The sequence below is a fragment of the Lepus europaeus genome, chromosome 21 (assembly GCF_033115175.1).
Source record: "Lepus europaeus isolate LE1 chromosome 21, mLepTim1.pri, whole genome shotgun sequence".
NCBI classification, from domain to species: domain Eukaryota; kingdom Metazoa; phylum Chordata; class Mammalia; order Lagomorpha; family Leporidae; genus Lepus; species Lepus europaeus.
The window spans coordinates 1,851,775-1,878,096 of NC_084847.1; the positions used below are offsets into that span (position 1 = coordinate 1,851,775).

The 26,322-nt window shown below is 63.0% G+C and overlaps 2 protein-coding genes across 2 annotated transcripts in view; one reads left to right on the forward strand and one right to left on the reverse strand.

The window, feature by feature from the left end:
• RNPS1 (RNA binding protein with serine rich domain 1) overlaps window positions 1–26,322 on the reverse strand; it is a 426,882-nt gene that overhangs the window by 328,953 nt on the left and 71,607 nt on the right. The gene's annotated exons all lie outside the window — the stretch shown is intronic.
• On the forward strand, window positions 171–24,065 carry KCTD5 (potassium channel tetramerization domain containing 5). The gene is made up of 6 exons (XM_062180254.1): window positions 171–453; window positions 10,104–10,212; window positions 11,563–11,654; window positions 15,174–15,269; window positions 16,740–16,865; window positions 22,460–24,065. Exons 1-6 carry the CDS (start codon window positions 202–204, stop codon window positions 22,487–22,489), a joined length of 705 nt encoding a protein of 234 aa, XP_062036238.1. The 5' UTR covers window positions 171–201; the 3' UTR covers window positions 22,490–24,065.

A 26,322-nucleotide genomic window follows, 5' to 3' on the forward strand; every position in this document is an offset into this window, starting at 1 on the left:
GCGAACTCGGCTCCGGACCGCGCGCCGCGGCGGAAGCGGGTACCGCCGGCCGCTTTTCCGGACCGGAACTTCCGCCTCCTGCGTGACGCCGCGGAGGGCGCTTTAGGAAGGCGGACCTGTGGGCGGGACGGAGCGCGGAGGACACTATTAAAGGCCGAACGCTTCCGGTGGAGGTGCGCTGTGGCGGGGCTTGCTGGGATCATGGCGGAGAATCACTGTGAGCTGCTGCCGCCGGCCCCGGGCGGCCTCGGGGCGGGGCTGGGAGGCGGCCTGTGCCGCCGCTGCAGCGCGGGGCTCGGCCCCCTGGCTCAGCGGCCCAGCTGCGTGTCCAAGTGGGTCCGGCTCAACGTCGGCGGCACCTATTTCCTCACCACCCGGCAGACGCTGTGCCGGGACCCGAAGTCCTTCCTGTACCGCCTGTGCCAGGCCGACCCCGACCTGGACTCGGACAAGGTGAGGGCCCCGCCTCACACCCCCACCCCAGCCCCGCCCGGGCGGCAGCGGCCCGGAGCCCCCAGACCCGCCGCCCGGGCGCCTCTCCCTTTCCGGGTCCCTCTGCGCGGATCGGCCGGGGGGAGCGCGGAGCCCTCGCGCTCGTCTCGTCTGCTCCTCTGCCGGCGCGGGAGTGGACACGCGTGGCCTGCCCTCCCTGGTGACTTGCATCTAGCGAGTTGGCGCCCACTCGGTGCTGCCGCGGAGGGCGGGGGGCCTTTGCCGGAGCTGCTTCCCGAGCCGGTTGGTCGTCTGCCTGCCCTCGCGGGGGCCCCGCCTCTGGATAGTTGGCGGCTTCTTGTCGCTGCTGGGTTGTGCAGGTGGCGCTGGACGCGGGCTGTGGGAGACAAATGGGGAGCTGTGCAGGGCTGAGGAGGCAGCGCCCGGTCTCCTGCGCCTTGCCAGCCTGGCGCTCGCCACGCGGGTGGCTTCCCTGGGGCCCCCGCGAAGGTGCAGGAAGCCTGAGAGACCGGGGTTAGCGTGGCGCCGCCGGACGTCAGCAGGCCCTCGGCCGTGGGTGTGGGTTCGGGCCGAGACCCTGTGCGACCAAGCCCTGTGCTCAGAGAAGCGGCCTCGCAGACGCCCGGCGGCTCCTCCACGGTGTGGGCGTGCGTTCTACTCCGGGTTCTCTCTCAGAGCAGTCGCTTTCCGGGGTCGCTCAGTGGCCTTTCTGCCCCTGTGTGGTGAAGGTAGTCGGATTTTAAATTGTTCTTGGGGGCAGTGCCTGTGCAGTCCGCGCTGCCCGTGTGTCTGTTTTACCGTCTCTTAAGAGAGGAACCCTCGTGGGGCGGTCCTTAGTCTGCAAGGTTGTATCTCTGTTAGAGTTGCTCCCCCCCCCCCCCCATTCTTGTCCATTTAACCAATTTAGTTTCCAGATCGTAAAACCGAAGTTCAGGACAAGGTGGCCCCGCGGCGGCTGGCGCCCTGGGCGCGGTCAGGAAGGGTCAGTCGCCCTCGCGGTGACGTGCGGAGGGAGCAGGTGCTGTGCTGATGAAAGCCTCCCCGGAGGTGCTGCAGGGTCATTAGAGCCCGAGTGGGCAGAGCGGAGTGGGAGGCCGTGAATGACAGCGCAGAAGACAAACAGGATGTTGAATCAGGACGGAGGACCTCGGGCTGCGCTAATGGGAGGACACCTGGCAGGTACCGCGACCCGGTGCTGGCCTGCGGACCGGGCCTGCAATCGGGGACAGGGAACTGGCTGCAGATTTGAGGGGCAGCCCCACGAAGGCCGGGGGTCACCGTAGGAGAGCTGAGTGGGGGCTGGAGGGTGGGGAGCACACACACAGGTCCCGCGCCTGCCTTGACCCTGCAGACCCGCACTCTCCCACACGCGCCCTGGGCCTGCTCCAGGCCACGCGGCCTTGCTGCTCACTCTGGATGGCTGGCATGTGGATTCTCGCTGCCTCCCGGCCTTCCTGGGGGGGGGGGGGGACCATGGCTCCCCCCCGAGCTGCCGAGCACGCCGAGAGCTTTGCCAAGGCCTTGGATTGGTCTTGCTGGGTCCAGGCATCGGGAACGGGGCAGCTGGTTCTGGGAGCACCGCCCTGCTGCCCTGTGCAGCTGAGGGGTTCAAGGGGAACGCGAGTGCCGCTCCGGCTGGGGCTCTCCTGCCTGGGGTCCTGTCAGCCAGCTCTGTGGAACACGAGCAGGGCCGCGGTCCCAGCTCCGGGGCTGCAGCTGCAGCGGCACCAGCTGGGTCTGTGAGGATGGAGTGGGCACAGGTGGTGGTAGCAGGCTTTGGGGTGTTGTGTAGAGGACGGGTGGTGACCAAGGAAGGAAGTGGCACGTCGTGCTCCGTGTCCCCGACTCGGAAGTGACAAGTGCGCTTGTCCCCTGCCCGCCAGCGCCCTGCGTGCGGGCAGAGTTGTGTGGGCCCAGTGTGCAGCTGCGCGTGCTGTCGGGCACGGAGGCGCTTTGTTTCACACTTGTGAGGATGTGGCTGTGCCTGTGTTCTGGGCCTGCTTGGGGTCGGGCTGGTTTTCCCAGGGCCCGTGGTCGCCGTGGTGTGGGGCCCCTCCTGGGAGAGCCTCGAGACCTGAGCCAGGCCGGCGCGTGAGGAACTGGGCCTTTCTGGGACGTGGGACTTGGCCTGCAGCAGCCCTCTCCCTGAGTGTCTGAGGGACACGGTTCCCGTCTGCCTGGGGCCACGCGTGTCTCGCGGTGCCTGCGGCGGGTGTGTGGCTGACGCTGCTCTGCACAGGCAGCCCAGACAGTGAGGTTCAGACAGCAGAAAGGGGCGAAAAGATAGTGGACGTCTGCCGCGTGCTTTCAGAGTGGCCTCAGCGGGTGCTGGGGTGTTGGCGTCAGGGTGCGGAGGGAGCTGCTGGGTGCCTCACCTTGGCTGCGCACTCAGCCAGTGGTCATGGCTGCCATCCTGGGAGCCTGCCTGGCGCTGTTGGGGTCGGTGTCTGGGCCAGGGTGCCCGCAGGCTGCCCTGTCCTGTGCTTGAGTGGGCAGTTCTCTGTGGACTGCAGAGGGCCCGAGAGTCCATCCTGAGTTCGGTGGGATGGAGTCTTTTCCTGGTAGTAGATTAGACTGGGGGCTCGAGACGCCTGCGTTGAACTCTGCTGAGTGGCCTGGGGTAGGTGGAGGGGCCTGTCTGAGCTTCAGCTTCTAAAGCTAAGATGCCCCCTCGTGGAGCGGTCGCCACAGCTGAGGAAGGAGGTGAGTGTGCCACCCTCCTGCCCAGGGCCTGGCGCTGCGCTAGTGCAGTAGGGCCTTTGTGCGTTTCTGTTGGTGTTTGTCAGTTATGCACACTCATCTCCGTAAACCTCTGGCGCTGGGCGGGCAGCTGCATCGTGTGTGACAGAGTAGTCCCCCTTGCTTCACCTGCTGCCCCCTCCCCTCCCTGGAGTCGCTGGACACCAGAGGGGCAGCCCCCAAGGTGGACGCCTTCGGGCCACAGTGGCTGTGCGTGTTGGGACAGTCACAGGTGTCCGGGAGGCCTCCCTGTCTGTGTACTCTCACTCTGGTGGCGTCTCGCTGCCCCAGCAGTGGGGCCTCCCTGATCCTTGGCCGGCTAGGGAGGGGTCTGGAGGCGCTGTGCTGTGCCGCTCCTCGCTGCCATGGCCATGCCGGGTTTCTTAGAACAGGAGGGGAGCGGCAGGAGTGCTGGGAAGTCCTGCGAGGGACAGGGCTGGTGCTGTGGGGCTGCCATGAGGACAGCTGGTGGCAGTGCCTGGGCCCTGCACGGCACCGGCAAGCACCCTGGCTGGGGCATCGTGCCAGCGTGGAGGACTCAGACCTGGGCCAGGAGGAGCCTCACCGCGAGGTGGAGGCGCGTTGTTTCTTGGATGCCGGCAGTCCGTGGTGCCCGCACCCTCACACCAGCACCATGGGGTTTGCAGGTGTTCTGCCCCTTGAGTGTCCCTCGGGACAGAGCCACCTGGGACGTTCAGCAGATGGACATCCCCTTGCCTTGTGACGGCAGCCTGCGCTGGTGGCCTGTGGCCCTGCCTGCGACGTCCCCTCTCAGAGGCAGCCCAGGGGCTGCCTCGGGGTGTGGTGCAGCTGGTGGAGTCTCTCCTGCAGAGCAAGCAGTGTGCTGTGGAGCAGGCCTCGGCGCTGCTGGGAGCCCTGGGAGCGCGTCTGTGAGAAGCCCAGTGTCCCGGCACGAGTCCACTCCACGCTGTGCCCTGCTGAGCTTTGCCTGAGTCACGGAGACCACTCGCCGCCGAAATTCCAGTTTTTCAGCTGCACCCAGTGGGGCGTCCGGGGGCGCGGAAGGGCTGTGTGATCTGGAGCCCCTGCTGCCCTTCTTCCCTATGCGCTGGGCAGGGCCGGTGTCTGGGTGCACACGGGGCAGTGTGGACGCTCCCTTGGGAAGAGGCAGGAGGCCTGGGTGAGGCCAAGGTGGTTGGGAGGAGCGCGTAGGGCTGGGAGCTGCAGCCGGGGTCCCGGGGCCTGGAGTTCCGGCCCCGCTCTGCAGATCCAGGAGCTGGCCCGTGGGGCTCGGTGACCTCATTTATAATTGGTGACATCTGAGGCCTCTTCTGGGTCAGGGAGATGACAGATCGGTACAAAGTGGAGGTGAAGGCTTAAGTGCAAATTTGAAATAAAGTGGCTTGAAGTGGATCATTCCGGAATAACAACTGTTTTTAATTGGGGTGATGGCAGATTTTGACACACACAAAGGTCTGTGCGTTTGGTTTCAGTGGGGAGCTTGCTTGCAGAATTTCCTCTGGGCTCAGGCCTCGTCTCCTGTGGCCCACAGGCTTCATGTTTCTGGGCACAGGGAGAGGCTGAGGGGAGCTGAGCACAGGTGTCCGTGAAGCACGTGTGACCCCAGTGAGACCTGTCCAGTCGTTTCCCTGTAGGACCTTGCCTGAGAGCCCAGCTCTGCACCCTCATTCTTTGCTGCCAGTTTCAAGACCCTGGGGGGAATGGGCGGCCACGTGGGGGTGGGGAGAGCTGTTGCCCAGAGGCTGATGGTGGGCACGATGGCCCAGCTCTTACCTCTGAGTGATCCTGTGTTAGCCACAACCATGGGCTCAGGAGGCTCTGCTGGACTCGGGAGGCTGGCTCGACGGCTGCTGGTCAGGGTTCCTTGCACCCCACCCTTGCCCACTAGCTACCCTCGAGACACATCTGCAGGCCCCTCTTCTGTGTGACCAGACTGCTAGCCGAGGCCTGGAAGTGGCCCTCCCACCTGCTGACTCAGGGCCCTCGGTCTGCTTCCCGAAGACTGGTGCCCCCATGGGCCCAGGCGTCCCACCCTTGCGGCATGTGGGTTGATAAGGGCGCAGGTGGTGGGGCTTGGCTCTCATCAAACGCTCAGGAGCTGAGTCCAGTAAGTCCTTTTCTTGTGCCTTTGAGGGGAGGTGTGGTTTTCAAAGCAGCACCACCGCAAGTAGGTCAGATGCCAGTTCAGCGAGCAGCGGGGACAGCCAGGGAGGGAGAGGGATTGTCGAGAAGGCGGTCTTAACTCCGGCTCTTTGACAAGACCCAGTGTGCCCCACTGCAGACGTGCAGCACGTGTTTGTTACATAAGTCACAGGGAGGACGGCGGAGACGGGGAGGGCTGTGGGCTCCTGGCTGCCTCTGTGGTCTGCCTGGGCACAGGAGCCCACGTGGCGCAGCCTCCTGGAACACGGTGAGTCGCGGGGCTGTGCCCCAGTTGGCCCTGTGTCCCGGGAGAGTCCTCTGGCAGCGTCTGGGTAAGCATGAGACCCTCCTCCCGAGTGCCGGATGCTTTCCGAGTTCCTCTTCTGTGTTTTTCTTCATCTGTGCGTTAAGATGGCGGTCCCCCAGCTCCATCCCTCACAGCAGGACCCAAAGTGTCAAGGCCCGCAGCTCCGTCCTAGAGGGCAAGGCTGGGTGCAAGTGAGGGTCAGGCCGTGGAGCACGGTGCCCCCTCTGGGCACATCTTGTAGATGTGCAAGCTCAGGAAGAGCTTGGTGAAGACAGGCGCTTCAGAAGGCCCCGTGGTCCCGTCCAGGCCCCACTGTCCCCTCCAGGCCCCACTGTCCCCTCCAGGCCCCACTCTCCCGCCCAGGCCCCGCTCTCCTCTCCAGGCCGCGCTCTCCTCTCCAGGCCGCGCTCTCCCGCCCAGGCCCCGCTCTCCTCTCCAGGCCCCGCTCTCCCGTCCAGGCCCTGCTGTCCAGGCCTGCTGCCCTGCTTAGGAAACCAGCCTGCACTTGTAGAAATTTTCCTTTATTTTCATTTTATTTGGAAGACAGAGAGAGGGAGGGAGAAAGAGAAGGAAGGCAGGAGGGAAAAGGAGAGAGGGTCTACTGAGTCACTCACCAAATGGCCACCTGGCCTGGGCTGGACCAGGTCAAAGGCAGGAGTCTGGAGCTTCACCCAGGAACTTAGCCATCACCCTGGCCTCCCAGGGTGTAAAGCTGGAGTTGGGAGCAGAGCCAGGACTTGAATCCAGGAACTCTGATATGGGATGTAGGCATCCCAAGCATCACCTTAACTACTACACTAAACACGCTGTCCCCACCCCCCACTCCCTGGGCCTAGTTTAAAAAAAAAAAAAATCTGTTTTACTTTTTGAAAAAATAGTTACTGATTTGAAAGGCAGAATCACAGAGAGAGGGAGACAGAAATCTTCCATCTGTTGGTTCACTCTCCACATGGCTGCAACAGCCACATCTGGTGCAGGCTGCATTTGGGTAACTCCATCCTGGCCCAAGTATTGGACCATCTGCCGCCTTCCCAGGCAGGTGAGCAGGGGCCGGGACTGAAGCGAGCACTCTGCCAGAGCATGCCAGGCCCTCCGAATGTGCTTCTTTAAGAGATGGGGAGACCAGAGTGAGCGCCTGTCAGCTGCTTGGCTCCTCAGATGGCTGCAGTGGCTAGGACTGGACTGGGACTAGAGCCAAGAGCTAAGAACTCAGCCCGGGTCTCCCACAGGGGTGGCGGGGACCCCAGTGCTAGAACTGTCACCTACTGCCTCGCAGGGCGCGCGTTCGCAGTTCAGTTCCCACACTGGGAACTGAACGCAGGCTCTCTGATGTAGGATACTCCTTGGCCTAGTTTCTGATGAAGCCCATCTGATGGCGAGGAATCCCCGAGAATCAGGCCAGAGGTGCCGCAGAGGGAGCAGCCTGCCCAAGGCCTTTTGCATCCCAGCCTCCATTGGCTTCCTCTGCTGGGTCCATCAGCTCCGGGGGCCTCGGGGCAGACCCGGGGAGGGCTGTGCTGCTCCACCCTGGGAAGCAGCCCCAGCCTCAGGCTCGGGGAGTTGTGCTGCGTGGGAGGAGTGTGGTGTGGTGGGGGTCCAGGCTGAGGCCCACTCTTGGAAGTTGGGCCAAGCAGTGGTCAGTCTGGAGTGGCCCATTGAGCTGGGTTGGGTCTTGGGGTGGCTTCCTGGGAGGGTCTTTTTTGTGTCAAGATGGGTTTTTCAGGCAAGCCATGAAATGTTGGAGCTTATCTGAGGTGGGCTAGGGGCCTGGCTCTGGGCATTGGTGCTATGCTGGCCCCTCTTGGACAGAGGCCAGGCACGCTGACTGCTGGGCTTTGGCTCCCTATGCCAGCTCTGCGGCCACGGTGTGTGCCTTCCTATCCCTTGGAATCTTTTAAAAATATTTATATTTGTTTGAATGGTAGGCAGAGGAAATCTTCCGTCCACTGGTTCACTCCTTAAATTCCTGCCGCAGCTGCAAAGCCAGAGCCCGACACAGCCTGGGTCTCCCGGGTTGTAGCAGACACCCAGGCCCAGCTGTGACCTGCTGCCCCTAGCTGTGTGCTCGCAGGGACTCTGGCATGGGGTGTGGACATCCCCAGTGGCACTTGGCTGCTGCTCCACATGCAGCCCCTCGAGATGAATGTGTGCAGATGAATGGGGAGCTGAGGCCCCGCCAGGCCTGCCCCCTGCCCAGTGCTGCCCTGGGTCGCAGGGGGCAGCCGCTCTTCCCCAGCGCTCTCACGGCGGACTTGAGGTGTCTGTGGGCCCCACACGCTGTCGCTTTGGGCAGTGTCAGCAGAGGCGTTCGGAGGCTGCCTTGCTCGTCCCACCGCCAGGCCTGGCTCCCAGTGGGGTTAGCGGAGAGCATTGTGGACTCTTAGGAGTCTCTGGGAGGCTGCGTCTCAGCTGGGTGCAGGTGGGAGTTCCCATGAGGCGACTGGGCTTTGGGCTCCCAAGCCACTGGTTGCAGGTTGAATCCGGCGGGAAGGCTCCAGGGTCGCTTCCCCACGCTCCCCCTTGGCTGTTGGCCGGTCTTAGGCACAGGGGCTGATCCCTCTATGGGGAGCCCCAGCCCTGGGGATGAGAGAATGTGGGGCAGGGTCCAGACCACCACGGTGAGAGGCTCATGCTGTGGCCGAGGCCTCGCTTTGGGCTCTGTGCGTCCAGCTTCAGCTGTGTCCTGGGCTGAGAGGCCAGGTGGGAGCAAGGGTTCCTGCGAAGGCCAGCTCCCAGAGCTGCCCGCAGCCGTGAGCACCCTGGCGTGTCCGAGGGAGGTCGCAGGCCGGCGTCCTGCCTGACCTCCTGCCTTGCACGTCCCTGCTTCGTGTCGCCTGCCCCGTACCGGCGGTGTGCTGTAAATGCCTTCTCCTCCCAGCAGGGTGCCTGCCTTGTGATCACTGCAGAGCTCTTTGCTTGCCCAGGCTGTGCCGCAGGGGTGCAGCACCACTGGCAGGTAGACGTGGGCCAGGGGAAGGCCTGCCTCCAGCCGGGAGCTGACTGAGGACTGAGGCTAGACCCTTAGGTCTCAGCGTGCATGTCCAGGGAGTCTTCTGGGTGGAGAAGAGCCCCGGCCCGCTGGTCTTTCCTTCTTGACCCTCTCTGGTCCATGGGGAAGCAGCTGTGAGTAACTCCGGTGCTGGGCCTCATACAGATGTTTCAGGCTGTGGGGGAGGGGTGCCAGGCCTTTCCTCTGGACTTCAGCCTTTGTGGGCACAGGGAGGCTGCCTGGGTAGGGCAGGACTGGTGCAGAAGCCGGAGTCCACGGGGTTGGGAGAAAGGTCGGGGGCAGGGCAGGGCAGGGCCCTTCAGGAACAGGTGGTGCTGGGGAGGGGCAGCCTGATGGCCTGGAAGGTACTTGCTCAGATGGGGACGTCAGGGGCCGGGACTCTGTCCTGGGGAGGAACAGGGCGTGGGGGCCCTGCAGAGGGCAAAGCGGAGGTGCCGGCGACCAGCAGCCCTGTGGTGTCGTGAGCTGGGCTTGGCTTTGGTCCAGGAACTCAAAGCAGGTTCTTGGAGCTCTTCAGCGAGGACTTTGGGCGGAGCCCTTGGCAGACTGTCCTCCTCACAGTGCGGCCAGGGCTCTGCCGGTGGCACCTGTGGCCGTGGGGCCAGGGCTGCTTCCCTGCTGAGGGCCTCGCGGAACTGTCTTCTGGTCAGGGTGTCCAGCCGGCTGGAGTCAGCGTCCCCTCCTTGCTGAGGAAGCTGGGACCTTGGCACGCACTGCCCCCCCCCCCCCCGGCATGAGTGAGAGGCCGGGTGGGGAGCTGCCCGCCCGGGGCTACCCCACTCCTCATCAGTGTCAGCTGCCCACACGGAGGTCCCGGGCCCTGTCGGGCTCAGCCTTAATCAGATGGACAGCCAGTCAGGGAGCCCCAGGCTCCTCCGGTGCCCCGCTCATGTTGCCTGCCATGGGCGCCTCCCTCTCCACAGTTGGAGTGGGTGGCCGTGGCCTGAGACATGGAGGAGCTGGGGTCCCCCAGGCCTGCAGCACACCCTAAACATGGTTGGACCTGTGAAGGACTCAGCCCCTGAGAACCGCTGGCCACGTGGCGAGGATTCCCCTGGTGGAAGGCCCAGGACGCCCTACACCAGAGCCCAGGCTCCTGCTCTGTGGGGTGTGCTGACGCAGCTCCACCCTGGGCGTGGGCCTGTTGGCTGGGTGGTCTCAGAGCCAGTGAGCAGGGTGGCATTCACCCCCCGCCCCAGAGGGCCCGGGGAGGGGTCTGTGTCAGCCACGTATGGGCCTTCTCAGAAAGTTCCGGAGCTATGAGGAGAGTGGCCTGTCTCTCGACGTCTCAGCTCAGAGTAAGTGAGGTTATCCTGATACAGACGAAACCAGGACGGCTAGTAGGGGCTCCCTGAGGGGCCGCAAGGGTGGCCTGGTGTCGGTCCGGAGTCGGCCGTCGCTGCCTCAGCCGTCACAGGCCACAGGGCCTGGGGTCTCCTGGCCGGGACTCAGGTGTTGTGTTCTTTGCAGGATGAAACAGGTGCCTATTTAATCGACAGAGACCCCACCTACTTCGGGCCTGTGCTGAACTACTTGAGGCACGGGAAGCTGGTCATCAACAAGGACCTCGCAGAGGAAGGTGAGCTGATGCCGTGTGGTTGGGGCACTTGGGCCGCAGGGCCGGGCTGCGGTCCTGGGTGCAGGGACCCTTGTCACCCTGCTTCCTCAGAGACCTGCAAGCCTCTGGGAGACCCGAGCCCATCACCGCGCTCCCTGGCATGGGCTGCTTGGTGGGCTTCCTGTTTCAGGAGAAGCCGGTGTATTGGGGGCCTCTCCCATGGGAGGCCGCCCTTCACAATTGCTTGGGCCCCAGTGTTGTGGGTGCGCCGTGGTATCTCACAGATCTAGGGGTCTGCTGTAGTTCACAGACGGCTTGAGAGAGGCGGGCACCTGAGCACCATCCCTGAGCTGTGCCCTCCTCGCCTTTCCCTGGGCTGATGCCACGAGCCACCTGTGTCCTGGAATTTTCTGTCAGGGAGGCCCAGGCAGGTTCTGGGCACCTTCGTGCGGGCAGGGCTCCATCTGTGCGAGTGATGTTGCCTCTCTCCAGGCGTGTCCTCGTCTCCTGGCTTCACACAGGCCCTGGGTCCCAGCTCAGAGATGGAGACGTGGGCTCTGCTCCGCGCCCTGAGCAGCCGCCCACCTACCTAGAGCAGTCTGTCACACACACCCACACGCGTTGCTGGGAGCAGCCTTCCTCTGTCATCCGTGGGGCTGGACATTCGGGAAACACCTCATGCCACTGCCTGTTGCATGTGTGATTTGCCTGGAAACGAGTACCAGGCACAGACCAGGCCCCTCTGCCGCACGGTGCCACCGCCACCACCGGGAGCTGGAAGTGGCTTGGCAGGAGCAGGTTGCTGGAGGGAGGGTGTGCCCTGTGGCCTGTGCGCTGGGCCACAGCTTTTGGTGCTGTGCTCACCGGCAGGTGCCAGAGTGGCAGGCACCTGGTGATCTTGTCTGTGTCACCATGCCCTGAGCTGTCACCTCCTAGACACGTCTCCCCTGGGGGCTGAAGACGAGTTGTGCTCATGAGGCAAAGCCCCGAGAACCTGTTGTCCGGAATTCCGAGAGGCTTGGAGTCCGACTGTGGTCCTCAGGAGGAGCCCTGGAGCTGGGGCGCCCCTCTCCCCACCCCTAGTCTTTGCATAGAGGCACACAGGTGCGCAAGGCCAGCAGGCGCAGCCTTGTGTGTCCTGGCCTGAGGGAGGACCGTGCTGTGGACTCAGCAGCTGTTCCGCACCCCCGGGTCACCTGGAGGGACGCTGCTGACCCTCACTGTCAGGCCACTGGCCTCATCTGGGGTACGGATGAGCTCTGAGGACAGCAGTGGGACAGGCTGTGTGGCCGCGTCGGGGTGCGGGTCGGGAGGGAGGCAGGTGTGAAGTGTTCGGCCTCGGGAAAGTCACAGTCCCTTTCTGTATTGCAGGGGTGTTGGAGGAAGCAGAATTTTACAATATCACCTCACTAATAAAGCTTGTAAAGGACAAAATTAGAGAACGAGACAGCAAAACATCACAGGTGAGACGAATGGCTGATCTGCAGAAGGCTCCTAGGCCTGGGGGCGCGTAGGTGCGGCCCACCCAGCAGGCCTCTGGGCGGGAGCTCCCCGCCTCGGCTAGCGCCTGTCAGGCTGTTCCTAGGGGGCCTGTTCCAGTGAGCAGATGGATGCTTCTCATAAGAGAAAGCAGTGAGGGGGCCGAGGGGAGCGGGAGGGTCTCTGATGGGAAGACTGCTCCAGGCCAGGTGTAGCCAGTGCGTAGGACCTGCTGGGGGTGGAGGTAGTTGGGGGAGGAGCAGGCAGGGCTGGGAAGGACCCTGTGTAGGTGCGGGAGGACCCTGTGTAGGTACGGGAGGACCCTGTGTAGGTAGAGGGAGGACCCTGTGTAGGTATGGGAGGACCGTGTGTAGGTACGGGAGGACCTGTGCAGGTACGGGAGGACCCTGTGTAGGTAGAGGGAGGACCTGTGCAGGTACGGGAGGACCCTGTGCAGGTACGGGAGGACCCTGTGTAGGTAGAGGGAGGACCTGTGTAGGTACGGGAGGACCCTGTGTAGGTACGGGAGGACCGTGTGTAGGTAGAGGGAGGACCCGGTGCAGGTACGGGAGGACCCTGTGTAGGTACGGGAGGACCCTGTGCAGGTACGGGAGGACCCTGTGTAGGTAGAGGGAGGACCTGTGTAGGTACAGGAGGACCGTGTGTAGGTAGAGGGAGGACCCGGTGCAGGTACGGGAGGACCCTGTGTAGGTACAGGAGGACCGTGTGTAGGTAGAGGGAGGACCCGGTGCAGGTACGGGAGGACCCTGTGTAGGTACGGGAGGACCCTGTGCAGGTACGGGAGGACCCTGTGTAGGTAGAGGGAGGACCTGTGTAGGTACGGGAGGACCCTGTGCAGGTACGGGAGGACCCTGTGTAGGTAGAGGGAGGACCCTGTGTAGGTGCGGGAGGTCCCTGTGTAGGTATGGGAGGACCCCGTGTAGGTGCGGGAGGACCCTGTGTAGGTACGGGAGGACCTGTGTAGGTGCGGGAGGACCCTGTGTAGGTGCGGGAGGACCCTGTGTAGGTAGAGGGAGGACCCTGTGTAGGTACGGGAGGACCCTGTGTAGGTAGAGGGAGGACCATGTGTAGGTTCGGGAGGACCCTGTGTAGGTAGAGGGAGGACCCTGTGTAGGTGTGGGAGGACCCTGTGTAGGTGCGGGAGGACCCTGTGTAGGTAGAGGGAGGACCATGTGTAGGTGCGGGAGGACCCTGTGTAGGTGCGGGAGGACCCTGTGTAGGTACGGGAGGACCCTGTGTAGGTGCGGGAGGACCCTGTGTAGGTAGAGGGAGGACCCTGTGTAGGTGCGGGAGGACCCTGTGTAGGTGCGGGAGGACCCTGTGTAGGTACGGGAGGACCCTGTGTAGGTGCGGGAGGACCCTTTGCAGGAACGGGAGGACCCTGTGTAGGTAGAGGGAGGACCCTGTGTAGGTACGGGAGGACCTTGTGTAGGTAGAGGGAGGACCATGTGTAGGTGCGGGAGGACCCTGTGTAGGTAGAGGGAGGACCCTGTGTAGGTGCGGGAGGACCCTGTGTAGGTGCGGGAGGACCCTGTGTAGGTACGGGAGGACCCTGTGTAGGTACGGGAGGACCCTGTGTAGGTGCGGGAGGACCCTTTGCAGGAACGGGAGGACCCTGTGTAGGTAGAGGGAGGACCCTGTGTAGGTACGGGAGGACCCCGTGTAGGTACGGGAGGACCCCGTGTAGGTAGAGGGAGGACCCTGTATAGGTAGAGGGAGGACCCTGTGTAGGTAGAGGGAGGACCCTGTGTAGGTTCGGGAGGTCCCTGTGTAGGTGCGGGAGGTCCCTGTGTAGGTACGGGAGGACCCTGTGCAGGTAGAGGGAGGACCCTGTGTAGGTAGAGGGAGGACCCTGTGTAGGTAGAGGGAGGACCCTGTGTAGGTAGAGGGAGGACCCTGTGTAGGTAGAGGGAGGACCCTGTGTAGGTGCGGGAGGACCCTGTGTAGGTGCGGGAGGACCCTGTGTAGGTGCGGGAGGTCCCTGTGTAGGTAGAGGGAGGACCCTGTGTAGGTAGAGGAAGGACCCTGTGTAGGTACGGGAGGACCCTGTGTAGGTACAGGAGGACCCTGTGTAGGTAGAGGGAGGACCCTGTGCAGGTACAGGAGGACCTGTGTAGGTACAGGAGGACCTGTGTAGGTATGGGAGGACCCTGTGTAGGTACGGGAGGACCCTGTGTAGGCACAGGAGGACCGTGTGTAGGTACAAGAGGACCTGTGTAGGTAGAGGGAGGACCCTGTGTAGGTAGAGGGAGGACCCTGTGTAGGTGCGGGAGGTCCCTGTGTAGGTATGGGAGGACCCTGTGTAGGCACAGGAGGACCGTGTGTAGGTACAAGAGGACCTGTGTAGGTAGAGGGAGGACCCTGTGTAGGTAGAGGGAGGACCCTGTGTAGGTGCGGGAGGTCCCTGTGTAGGTACGGGAGGACCCTGTGTAGGTACGGGAGGACCCTGTGTAGGTACGGGAGGACCCTGTGTAGGTACAGGAGGACCCTGTGTAGGTACGGGAGGACCCTGTGTAGGTAGAGGGAGGACCCTGTGTAGGTGCGGGAGGACCCTGTGCAGGTACGGGGGGACCCTGTGTAGCACAGGGAGGAGGACCTTGCTCTGCTCGAGGCGGCATGAGGAAGCTCTCTGTGGTGCCTGTGCCCTGCTCAGCAGTGGGACTGGGCCATGGCTGGTACTGGCCACGAGGGCTCCAGAGTATTGTTCTCGGCCCTGTGCTGGCACAGCCAGGCCCTCTTCAGGTCTCAAACCCCCTGCCCCGTCCTTGCCAGGTGCCTGACAGCGCCAAGCCCAAGCCCTGTCCATGTGCGGGGGCTCGTGGAGAGCTCGTGCACCTCCACAGCTGGCGCAGCCCCGGCCCCGCCCTTCCCGCTGGAGACTCACTGTCTCCTCTGTGTGCTCTTGGTCGCACAGCGGTTTGCCTGTCCCTGCCGCCTCAGTGACAACTGTGACCCTCCCTCCCTGCCTCCGTCTGACCCCCAGTGCAGATGGAGGTGGGGGAGCCCCGTGGGAAGAGTGTGGCCTGAGCTTCAGGAGCCCAGGGCCTCCTGCCGCACCTCCCGGTAGTGCTCCCTGTTGCCCTGTGTCTGTGTGGGAGCCAGGTGCTCTGGTTCCGCCTGGGGCGGGGGCTGTGTGAGCCGCTGTGCCCATCGACAGATTTTTGGCCTTTCTGCCCTCTTGGGGCCGGGGCCTGTTCCTTTCCCAGGCAGTGCACCGCACGATGGTCCACGTTGCATCCACAGGTGCTCTGGGATTTCAGGAGCGTGAGTCATTTTATTTGGGAATTCAGAAATAGAAATATTTTGGAGGCGGACACGGAGCAGTAACAGCAGCTGTTCCAGGCGGTGTGTTTGCTTTTGGGCGGCTCAAGGTTGTTCTGGGCATCCTGCTCTGAGCTGCCAGACGGGGTGGGCACGGCAGGGCCGCTTGGGCTGCGCGTGCAGGCGGGGTGCAGCCAGTCTCCCTGTGGCCACTGTTGCAGGTGCCTGTGAAGCACGTGTACCGCGTGCTCCAGTGTCAGGAGGAGGAGCTGACGCAGATGGTGTCCACCATGTCTGACGGCTGGAAGTTTGAGCAGGTGAGGGGCCGCCACCGCCTGTGCTGACAGAGTCCTTCCTGTCACGCAGCTGAACTTTTAATTACAAGGGATCTGGGTTCTCAGGGCTGGGGCCCCAGGGATCAGGGAGGAGGCTCCTGCTGTGGGGGCAGGGTGCGTGCAGTGCTGAGACTTCCCAGATGGCACCTGTGCCCCACTCCGGCCCTCCCCCGGCTCCCTGACCCATTCTTCTGCGGCTGCTGGTCTCTTGTTCCGTCTGTCGTGTGTGCGTGTGTTGGGATGGATGTTCCAGGCCTATCCTTGCCTGGGTGGCGCAGGGCTAGTGGCCTGCTGGTCTCTGCAGCTCCCAGGGGCTGAGGGGCAGCTAACGAGTGCCCAGGGGTCAGCTGAGGCCTTGTCCGAGCTGCAGTTTCCTCGCGCTCTGACCCTGTCCTCCTTGCCGCTGGTGACAGGAAGCTGCCACTGCCAGTTCTGGATCTGTGAACTGGGTCATCTTTGTTTGGAATTTAGCGCCTGGGTGGAGGGATGGAAGAGAGCCTCCTGCCACGTGCAGGGTGTCCCCTCCCAGGACTGGCGTTGGGCTGACCCTTGCCCCTGGGTGGGTCCCAAGTTGTCAGAGCAAATGGGCTTCCCCCCTCGACGCTGGCTTGCCTGGCACATCCTCCCTAGGGACCTCCCCTCCGCAGAGCCTGTGGTGCTGCGTCAGGAAGACACGCTCGCCTTCCTTGCAGGCCCGGCTGACCCACGCTTGACTGCTGTGCCCCAGGAGCTCTGGGCCCTGCAGAGACCTGGCTGAGCCCACAGTCCCCTCGCGGTCAGGACGGCCTTGTGAGAACACAGGACCCGTGGCACCTGTCCCGCCACTCTGTCCAAGGCCAGCACCCCTGCCATCTTCCTTACACGCGACAGTGGTCTCTAGTGCTGCCCTCTGTCCTGACCCCTTATCCCCTGTGTTCGGGGGCGAAGGGAGCAGTTTTCTTTTGGTTAGTTTTGTTTCACATTTAAAAGCACAGAAGAATCCAGTGGCTCCCGACTGGAGTGGGCAGCATGTATGCCTGATGACCCCGGACCCTCTTGGAACAGCTGCGTGTGTGCCTGTGTGTGCCTGTTCAAACCACGGCTGGGCCCCCAGCCTCCCTTCCACTGCCCCGGGCCTGGTCCTTGAGTGAATCGACTTGAGCCCTGCAGGGGTCCTGCTCCCCTCGGGAGGCTCTGCTGACAGCCAGTACGGACAAGCTGAGCATGGGGCGGCTCCCGCCCTCCCCCTCCCCCGGGGCACAGAGCCTGTCCTGGCATGTCGTGCAGTTAGAGCCACACAGGTGTGCGAGCGCGTGCTCCTCTGAGGGTTCGGGGTTTGTTTTCTGCCAGTTCGTTAAAGTCCCTTGGCTGGAGCCTTCCTCAGCCTCCGTGCACGTGGGTGGCCTCGCCTGGGCTCTCCCCCAGGTGGGAGGGCAGGCCCATGCACCTGTCACTCAGGTGGCTTCTTTCCAGCTGGTCAGCATCGGCTCCTCCTACAACTACGGAAACGAAGACCAGGCCGAGTTCCTGTGTGTGGTGTCCAAGGAGCTGCACAACACCCCGTACGGCACAGCCAGCGAGCCCAGCGAGAAGGCCAAGGTGAGTGATGGACGGGGCTGAGCTTGAGGGCAGCAGGGGCAGCGCCGTCTGCAAGGTGTGAAGATCTCCATCTACTGTTCACTCCCCAAATGACCATGACAGCTGCGGCTGGACCGTGCTGAAGCCAGGAGCCAAGAACTCCATCTGGGTTGCCCATGTGAGTGGCAGGTACTCAGTACTTGGGCCATCTGCTCTGCCTCCTGGGATGCGTTACAGGGAGTCAGATCAGAAGTGGAGCAGCCAGGCTGCCGCTGTGGCATAGCGAGTAAAGCTGCCCCTGGTGGCACCGCATCCCATATGGGCGCCAATTCGCGTCCCAGATGCCCCCACTTCTGATCCAGCTCCCTGCTGTGGCCTGAGAAAGCAGTGGAAGGTGGTCCAAGTGCTTGGGCCCCTGCACCCGTGTGGGAGACTCGAAGAAGCTCCTGGCTCCTGGCTGCAGCCCGGCCCAGCTCTGTTGTGACCATTTGGGGAGTGAACCAGTGAGTGAAAGGTTCTCTGTCTCTCTCTCTTCACTCTGCCTTTCAAATAAATAAATAAATCTTTAAAAAAAAATAGTAGCTAGAACGTGAATCCCCACTCTGACGTGGGATTGCTGAAACCACTGAATCACCACACCCACCCCAGGTCTCATCACTCCTTGCCTTTGCCGTCAAGCCCCGCGCTGTCCAGGTCCCTGGGTGACTCAGCTTCCCTGTGGTGCCTGCCTGACTCGGGACAGTCTCCCAGCCCACACAGCACAGTTCTCCGGAAGTGTCCTCCAGGCTTCCGGTGTTACGGAACCCACAGTTCCCAGGCAGCCGCTCATGCGTGGAGAGTTCAGGATGGGAGGCATCAGTGGCAAGCTTCAGGCACGTGACCTGTGCTCCTTGACCTGTGCCACTGCGGCCTGGCCTGGGAGTCTTGCCTGCCACGTAGAGGGTGGCCACAGTGTGTGGTCAGCCTTACGGGGCCGCACAGATCTGTGGCACACCAGTCTTGACCAAGAGTAGGGAGCGCCCTGCCGTGTTTACCCCAGATCAACTGTGTGGCCTGTGGGCTCAAGACCCGGATGGCATCTCCTCTGGCACGTCCACTGTTGGCCAGGGCTGCTTCTGTCCAGCAGCACTCCCAGACCTTGGGGCCACGACTAGGGACCCCGGACTCAGGGTTCTTCGAGAATCAGGAAGATGGGGACAGGGCCTGGGACAGCCAGCACTGGGAGTGGCCCTGGAAAAGTCCTAGGGCATGGCCACAGGGTGTTTGCGAGGACGTAGGAGGTCAGGATGGGGGCGGGGGAGTTTAATGACAGCACTGTGCAGAGACTCCTGCTGGACCTCCCTCTTGGACAGTGGCCTCCAGTTGGCCACCTGCCCATGTCGTCTTTGGAGACGTGGCTTGGGAAGAGAGGCGTGGCCAGGCTCACTCGGGGTGTTACCATGCTGTGAGGTCATTCGTGCCTTTGCCAGGGCGCAGAGCCCCCTGCGTCCAGGTCCTGATCCCACAGGGCACAGGATGGCGTGGGGCAGGTGACACCATGATGCTGGCAGCAGGCAGGGAAGCCAGGGTCTGTGTGCCAGGCTGCACGTGGCTCCCCTTGAGTGTGGGGTCTAGAAGGCAGCTCTGCCTCCCTGAGAGCCCCTGAGCCAGTCCCAGGGGGGCCCTGTTTCTCTCCCTTGGAACAAGGCTCTCATTTGAATTGTTTATTCTTAAAAAAAAAAAAAAAGATTTATTTATTTGTTTGAAAGGCGAGTTAGAGAGGCAGAGAGAGAGAGAGGTCTTTTCATCTGCTGGTTCACTCCCCAGTGGCCAGAGCTGTGCCAATCTGAAGCCAGGAGCTTCTTCCGGGTCTCCCAAAAGGGTGCGGGGGCCCAAGCACTTGGGCAGTCTTCCACTGCTTTCCCGGGCCATAGCAGAGAGCTAGATCAAAAGAGGAGCAGCTGGGTCTTGAACCGGTGCCCATATGGGGTACCGGCACTGCAGGCGGCAGCTTTACCCACTTTGCCACAGCGCCGACCCCCAAACTGTTTATTCTTAAAATTTTGGTTTTTATTTCATTTTCTAAAAGACTTTTACTGAAAGGGATAGTTACAGAGAGGCAGAGAGAAAATTCTGCTGGTTCACTCCCCAGATGGCCGCAACGGCCGGAGCTGGGTCAAACCAAAGCCAGGAGCCAAGGACTTGGGCCGCCTTCCCAGGCCGTAGCAGAGAGCTGGATCAGAAGTAGCGCAGCCAAGTAGCGCCCATGTGCCGGCTCTGCGGGCGGAGGCTTTAGCCACTCTACCACAGCGCCAGCCCCCGTAAGATAAGAGTTTTTATTCGGTTTTCGTGAGTCAGTCTCCTTACTGGTTTCTCTCAGGGGCTTTACATGCACGCTGCACCCAGGCGGCTGGAACAGGCCCCAGGGTTGCTTTGCTGTGGAAAATACTGGCCTGTCTCTCCAGATCACCTGGCTGTGAAGTGGGGTGGCCTGGGCCCTGCAGCCACAGGAGCGCATGGGGCCCTGGCACCACCTGACTTGAGCAGGGCCGCCTATGAGGGCAGCTGTGTCTGTGGCTGCCCCATCCATGCTGAACCTTGACCCCTGTGTCCCTTGAACACTGGCTGGTCCCCTGGGAGCGAGGAAGTCGAGGCCCCCACAGCTGCAGTGGGTGCGGTGGGTGCCCCCGGGCCTGCCTCTGCACTCCAGCACTTGCCGCGAGGACTCGGGGCCCCTGGGCAGTGGTGCTGTAGAAGTGAGCGTGGCGGGCACAGGTGCAGAGGCCAGGAGGCTCCTCTCCACGGAGGCCGCTGTCCGTCCTGGCTCTGTGCGACAGCACGTCAGTCAGTCAGGGAGGCCCGCTCAGGGGCCCAGAGGTTGCATCCTGGGAGCCAAGGCAGAGGCTGGGCCCCTTTTGGGCGGGACCAGCTCGGGAACTGTAGATCAGGCTGCCTGCCGCAGGGGCCCCACGCCTTTGGGAGGTAACGGAGCACCCCCCAGCCCTGTGTTTTCCTCCCCGGGTGACCCTGTGGGCGTCCCTCACGCCTGCACGAGGCTGACGGCCGTGTCTTCTTCTCCCCTCGCTGCACCTGTACTCCGGCAGAGTGACGACGAGGAGACGGGGCACCAAGCGAATGCCTCAGATTAAGTATAAAGGTCATGGTGAGCTCTCGGCCTTGAGGTTGACCCGCACACCTTCATCTCCTCGACCCCGCGACCTTAGCCTCCTTGACCCTGCGACCTTAGTTGGCCCCCCCTCGGCCTTCCCCATGTGTCCGTCCATCCTGTGCCCGTGGTTGATGAGAGGTCGGCTGTGGGTCCCCGGAGGGCAGGGCACTGCTCCGCGTCATGTCCCCTCCACGGGTGCCACAGGCAGGAGTGTGGGGCACTTGCACAAGTGTCCCAGAGCGTCCAGCAGGTGGACGTGCAGGCAGCTCCCAGGACCAGGCGTGGTGCACACTTGAGTGCCCGTGTCCATTGTGGGTAGGCTGCGGGCTCAGCGGTGGTCAGGGCCGTGCAGCAGATGCTGGGCCCGATCTTGGGCACCAGAGCCCTGCTCTGCTCTCGGCAGGCAACTGCCCTGCCAGGCGGCCCCTCAGCTCCCTGCCTCAGCTGGCCCAGGGCTCAGGGTGTCTGTGTGCTAGAACCTGGCTGTGTCTGTGTTAGCCGGGGTCGCCTGGCCGGCCCCTCGTGAGGAAACAGCCAGGCCACCTCAGGTGCACTTGCAGTCCTCTGGGGTGGGAGTCCTCGCCTCTACCCTGAGAGGAGCGCACAGCTTAGAGGGGAACAGGAGGCACCCGGCCAGCAAAGAGCAGGTGGAGCTGGCACCGCAGGCTGCGTGGCCTGGGGGCCAGCTGCCTGTTTGTCCACACTGAGTGGAGTGGCTTTGCTTGTCTGCTGGCTGGTTGTTCCACTGGTTCTGTTAGTGGCCACATAACACCCTCAGTTGTGCCTCTTGACCCACAAAGCCTAAAATACTTAATACCTGATCCTAAAAGAAAAGTTTGCGAGAGCTCCATTGGCCTCTTAAAATTTCCCAGTATCTGTGTTCCAGTGTAAAAGAAAGGAGAACCTGATGGAGCAGCCTTCACCCTGTGCACTCAGGGCACAGCTGACACCCAGCTGCCTTCCCCTCCCTTCCCCTGAGGCCCGACTCGGGCGTGGGGTTGGTTTCCTGGCCACCTTGGTCAGGACCACCTGGACAGGCTCTGCAGCCAGGTGGGCTGTGAGCTGACCCCACCCAGAGCCTTGTGGCATCCATGGGGATACAGGAGAGCCACACCTGCCACCAGGGCTGGGGTGGTCAGCTGCAGGTGCCGGGAGCTGGGCCAGCAGGTGCCACCCAGCCCCCCCCCCCATGGGGTCTGGGCTATGGGAGATCAGCGGCACCAGGTTCACAAGGGCAGCTCTGGACTTCCCTGGATGGCGGCCTTGCCGGCCCTTCAGCTGGTCTCTGGTTGGATTCAGGCCTCCCTGTGGAAGGTGCCTGGATGGCACACGCCCAAGCTTGGTCTGGGGCCAGTGGTGCTGCCCAGCCTCTGGGACAGAGAGAATGCTATCAGGAGAGGTCGCCACGCTCTCGCTCCCCCAGGATGGACACGGAGCTGGGTCTCTGACAGCTCCACGATTTAGCCCTGCCTCTGCCCCCCTCCCAACGCTGCTGGCCCACAGCTCAGCGGTCACAGGACCCCGGAGCAGGCCGCCCCGCCTGGAGAGGCCTCCTGAAACCCTGCAGCGGGGGCAGGTGCTGTGGGCTGCTCTGCCTGTGGACGAGGGACTCCAGGGAACGTGGCCGTCCCGTGGGCAACTGAACAGCCTCAGAGTCGGCTCTCCCCACCAGGGAGGGGCCTTGGGCAGGGTGCCCACCGCCGTGCCCTCACCAGCCAGTGGCAGGCTGTGCTCCTCACATTGCTTTCCTCACCTGGTGCTGGGCAGCCCGTGTGCAGGGTTATGGAGGTCACTGCTGGATAACCCCAGAGAGACCTGCCAGCCCCAGGCTCCCAGCCGGGAGAGGCAGAGCTGTCGCCTGGCCCTCGGGCTGCCCCAGGCTCGCTGGGACTCAGCTTAGTGGTTTGCCAGGGTTCATCTGGGGGTGCACAGGTGATGCTGGGGAGCGCCAGGGAGGTTGCCCTGAGGATGGACTCCAGAGCAGGGTGGGCACAGTGGCCAAGGGGCGGCACTGGCGAGGATCTGAGTCCATGCTGGCCACAGCGGGGAGGGACTGGTGGAGGTGCAGGACCTGGGGCAGCTGAGGGACTATGGCTGGCCTGAGAAATTCGGGGGCTGGCGCCTGTCAGTGGGCCCTGCCACCCCAGGGAGAGCAACAGGACAAGGTGGGGGACTCTGGGAGGAGAGTGGGATCCTGGGCCTCACCGAGGAGGTCCCAGGGAACAGAGGCCGGGACGGTGCTGCGTGGGAGTGTGGTGGGGCTGGTGGCTGCTCTGCTGGGCCTCAGATGGGACTGGAGTGGGAAACGACGCCCTGCCTGGTCCCTGGAGCTGGGCCCTGTCCTTGGACCCCGGCCTGCAGCGCTGGGGCCCTCAGGGTCTGTGCCTGTGTCTCTGGGACCAGGCGTTTGGTCAGGGCCTCCTGTGCAGCACCGGAGTCCTCATTCTGTGCATGTGGTGTTTTTCAGATTTTGCAAGAACGAGGTTCAAGGATGTGAGACTCGGTATTGACAGCTGAAGAAATTATTTACTTTTTCCCAAGATGCAATGAGCCGCCATGTCCAGGAAGCTTGGCCGTGAGAAGAAATCTGCTTTTGATCATTTTTCTAGAGATCTGGGTGTGAATCCTTTTTTGCCTCTGAGGTGGGTGGTGAGAGACGGCCCAGCTGTCCAAGGCCGGGCCTCACCGCAGGGAGGAGGCACGGTGGCCGTCTGCTGGGGCCTCGCTCTGGTCCACGTGCCGGGTGGCACTGAGGCAGAGTGCTCCTGACCAGCCGTGTGACCCTGGAGACCCTGTTGAGGATGGCGTTCTTGGTGCTACACACAGTCTGGGGTAAACAGCCTGGGCCTCGCGGCAGGACGTGGTGGCGGCCGTGGGGGTCTGGGTGCCGGCTCTCGCTGCTGGGGCACTGGGGCTCGTCTCCAGGCGCCATCCGTCTCTCAACCTTGGCAGAGGCTCCGGACAGGAGGTGGCCTCCGTATCGTCACTACTTCCGGGTATGCGCCCTGCGCCCGGCCTCCCTCAGAGCCAGGCCCGGAGCAGCCCAGGCCTCTCAGTTTGAGTTTCCCAGGCGCGAGAACTTGGCATCCCTTTTTTCAGGTGTGGACAGACTGCCCAGTGTTTGTGCTCTTCAGAGACGCCTGAGGGTGTGGCCCCGCTGTGGACTGACGTGTGGAGCGCTTGGATGGGAGGCGGGAGTTCGGCCTGGCCGCCCCACCCGTGGGCTCCGGGGGAGCCGGCGCCCACCAGTGCCTTTGTCGCCTGGGAGGGAGGTTGGGGTGGCTGCTGGAGCCAGGGCTCTGGCCACGTTTACAGCGCGTCCCCGTCTCGCGCCCACTCTCGTTTCTTGGTGTAACTATGCAGTTCTCTCGTGTTTCTGGGATGTTTGCGACTTCACACAGCCCGCACGGGCTCCGCCCACCCCACGTGACGGTGGAGCTGCTGGGACTCCTTGCAGGCTGCTCCCGCGTGCTTTGAAGACAGCCCTCCCCCGGCACGCTCTGCTCGTCCTGCGGCTCCGGGCGGGCTGCGCACCCTGGCCCTGGGCGAGTCGGCGCGCTGACGCCGCCCCGGTCAGATGCTCTGAAGACTTCTGCCCTGGAGCCGGCTCCCCCCTCCTTTGCCAGCAGCCTCGTTCCCAAGGTCTCCAGCGTCTGGGACTGACCTCCTCCTGTTCTAAGGTCTCTTGAATGGTGTTACATGTTTGGCTTAAACCATTTATAATGGTCTTTTAGAGGGTGGACTAGACCCCTGGCTGGCCGTGTCCTGCCGGGGGAGCCCCGGGAGGAAGTTGGCCCTGGTGTTGCGGGGGCGTCCTGCCAGAAGATGCTGGCTGCTTAGCAATGTTTGGTTTGTGACCGTGACATAATAGATAACAGGCTTGTGGTGGTTTTTTTGTTTTTTTGTTTTTTGTTTTTTTTTTTAATTTAAAGACATTAAGACTTAATTCACTAAAATGTATTCTAAGGGGATATTTATACTTTTGTACTTTTTTAGGTATCCGTATTTTATCAGCTTACCGTTTAATGCCTAAGTTTCCCCTGAAAATAGCAAATAAATTGTGTATTTATGAAAGAGCACAGCGGCTGTTGGTGGCGTCCACTGCGTGGAGAGGCCGCTGCCTGGCCTGGGCTGCTGCTTGTCTGGGATCGCCCCTTAGCTTGACAGGGGCCAGGATGGAGCCAGGTGTCCTTGTGTGTCCAGCAGGGGCTGGGGGCCTGGCGAATTAGAGCTCCCATGCCCCCTGCCGCTCTGGGCAGTCCCCGTGGACACCTGCCAGCCTCCTGCTGCCATCACACTCCCTCTCCTGGAGGCAGGAGACCTCATGGAGGGTCACTGTCCACCTCTCGGGCCTCTACCTTGGCCTGAACTCAGGGAAGTCCCCCCAGCTCGGGCTCCCCCTGGCGGCTGCTCTGTGGAAGCCCAGCCCCTGGCTCCCTGCCTTGTCCACGCGGTTTCCAGGTGTGACCCCAGGGCCCTGGTGTGGGCGCAGAGCCAGTGGGAGCTGCCCGTGCGGGGACCATGCTCAGCCTGGGGCACGGAGGGGAGGACCCCAGACTCTGTTCTGCTCCAAGGGAACAGCGTCTTCAGCTGCCTAGTGCCAGCCAGGGGCTTAGGAGTGTCTCGGGGTTCCTTGGCCAAGCAGAGCTGCAGGCAGTAGAGGCCTCCATGTGGTGCCCCTGGCCAAGCCCGTAGCCCTTCTTCTGTCTGTGCAAAGATCAGGAGGGAGTCAGCGTCCAGGCCAGACCCTGAGGCTGAGGCCCGCAAAGAGCCCTGCCTGCCCTGAGCTCCAGACCTGCGCTCTGCGGCGTCTGGGGAGGGGCAGGGGTGCAGCATCAGAGCGGCTCTTGTTCCCAGACAGGAGCTGGGCTTTGCAGAACCCATGGCTGGAACCTCCCAGGGGCCGCAGGAGCCTCTCTGCCCTTCCCACCAGCAGGGGCTCACAGAGGTGGGGGCAGGGGCTGAATGGTGCCCAGCGCCCCTCTGTTCCCAGGGTGCCAAGGCGCTGGCCGTCTCAGCACATGGGTGGGCATCCATGATGGGAACAAGGCCACCCAGCACCTCTGGACAGAAAGACACCACAGACGGCAGTGCTGGCTCACCACTGCACAGGGCAGTGGGGGGATCTCTGGGTCTGGGGGCTCCTCCCACCTCCCACCTGTCTCACCTTTAAGCACCTGGGGCGTGGCCATGGCATCAGGTAAGGGCCATTCAGTCCTGAGACCTTGCCCCGTCCACCTGGCAGATGGCTCTGAGCTGCGTCCCCGGCCGGGGCGGGAGAGGGAACCTGGAAGCCTTGGCCGTCTTCACCCTCCCCACACTGAGCTCCGCGTGAACTGGCAACTGCTCGGAACAAGCCGGTCTCCCTTTCACATGCTTGTCTCGGGGGGGACATTCCCCTTGTCCTGCACTCTGCTTGTTCAGCCTCTGTCCTGGGGCTGGGGTGGGGGCCGTGTGCCCTGCGGCCCTGTGCTGTGACAGCAGCCAGCGTCACCGCCGGGGAGCCCTCCCGTGCTGGATGAGCCCTGTGTGTACCTGGGTACCCCCTTCCCTGGTGACCCAGTAGGACCCTCAGCAGACCCGTGCCCTGTAGCAGGGGCCTCCCACCAAGAGCAAGGCCCAGCCCTGCGGTCTCCAGGAGCCAGCGTCGTCCTGGCTTCCCACCACACGGGTGACAGGCCAGCCTTTGAGAGGCGCAGGGCTGTCCAGTGCCTGTCAGGATGGCCTGGGGCTTGCCCTGGGACAGCCCTCAGGACCCACGACCTGACCTGGGGAAGGTTCCTGGGATAGGGCTGATCCTGAAAAGGCGGAGAGCACCAGGGGCTGGGAGTCGAGAGGACCCAGTGTCCCCTCCTCGCTGTCCCCGGCCGGTCCCCAGCAGGTGCCTGTCTGCGTCTTCCCCACGCTGCTGTGGACTCCCTAGGGTGCTGCTCGTGGCTGGGGCTGAGGCCCCAGCACAGCACGGACTGCGTGCAGGGTGGTTCCCATGCTTTGTAGAGGAGTCTGGGGCGAGGAGGGGACCTGCAGAGAGGCCGTGCCCACGACCCATGGCCATACGCAGCCCTGCTGCATCCTGTGTGGGTCTTGTCTGTGGCCATGCCAGCAGGGATCTGGGGTGGTGACGTCCGGCCTGGATGTGCCTCCACAGCTCCCTGCCCCCCCATGGCACCTTCCCCCACCCTGAGCCTCAGCCGCCACCCCCCAGGTCACCCAGGGGTCGCAGCCGGCCGCTGATCCTGAGCTGGACTTTATACTGGAGGTGGACATAAATAAAAAGAACGGTCTGGGAGAGGGAAGGGCAGGAGCTATGTACAAACATACACCATGGGC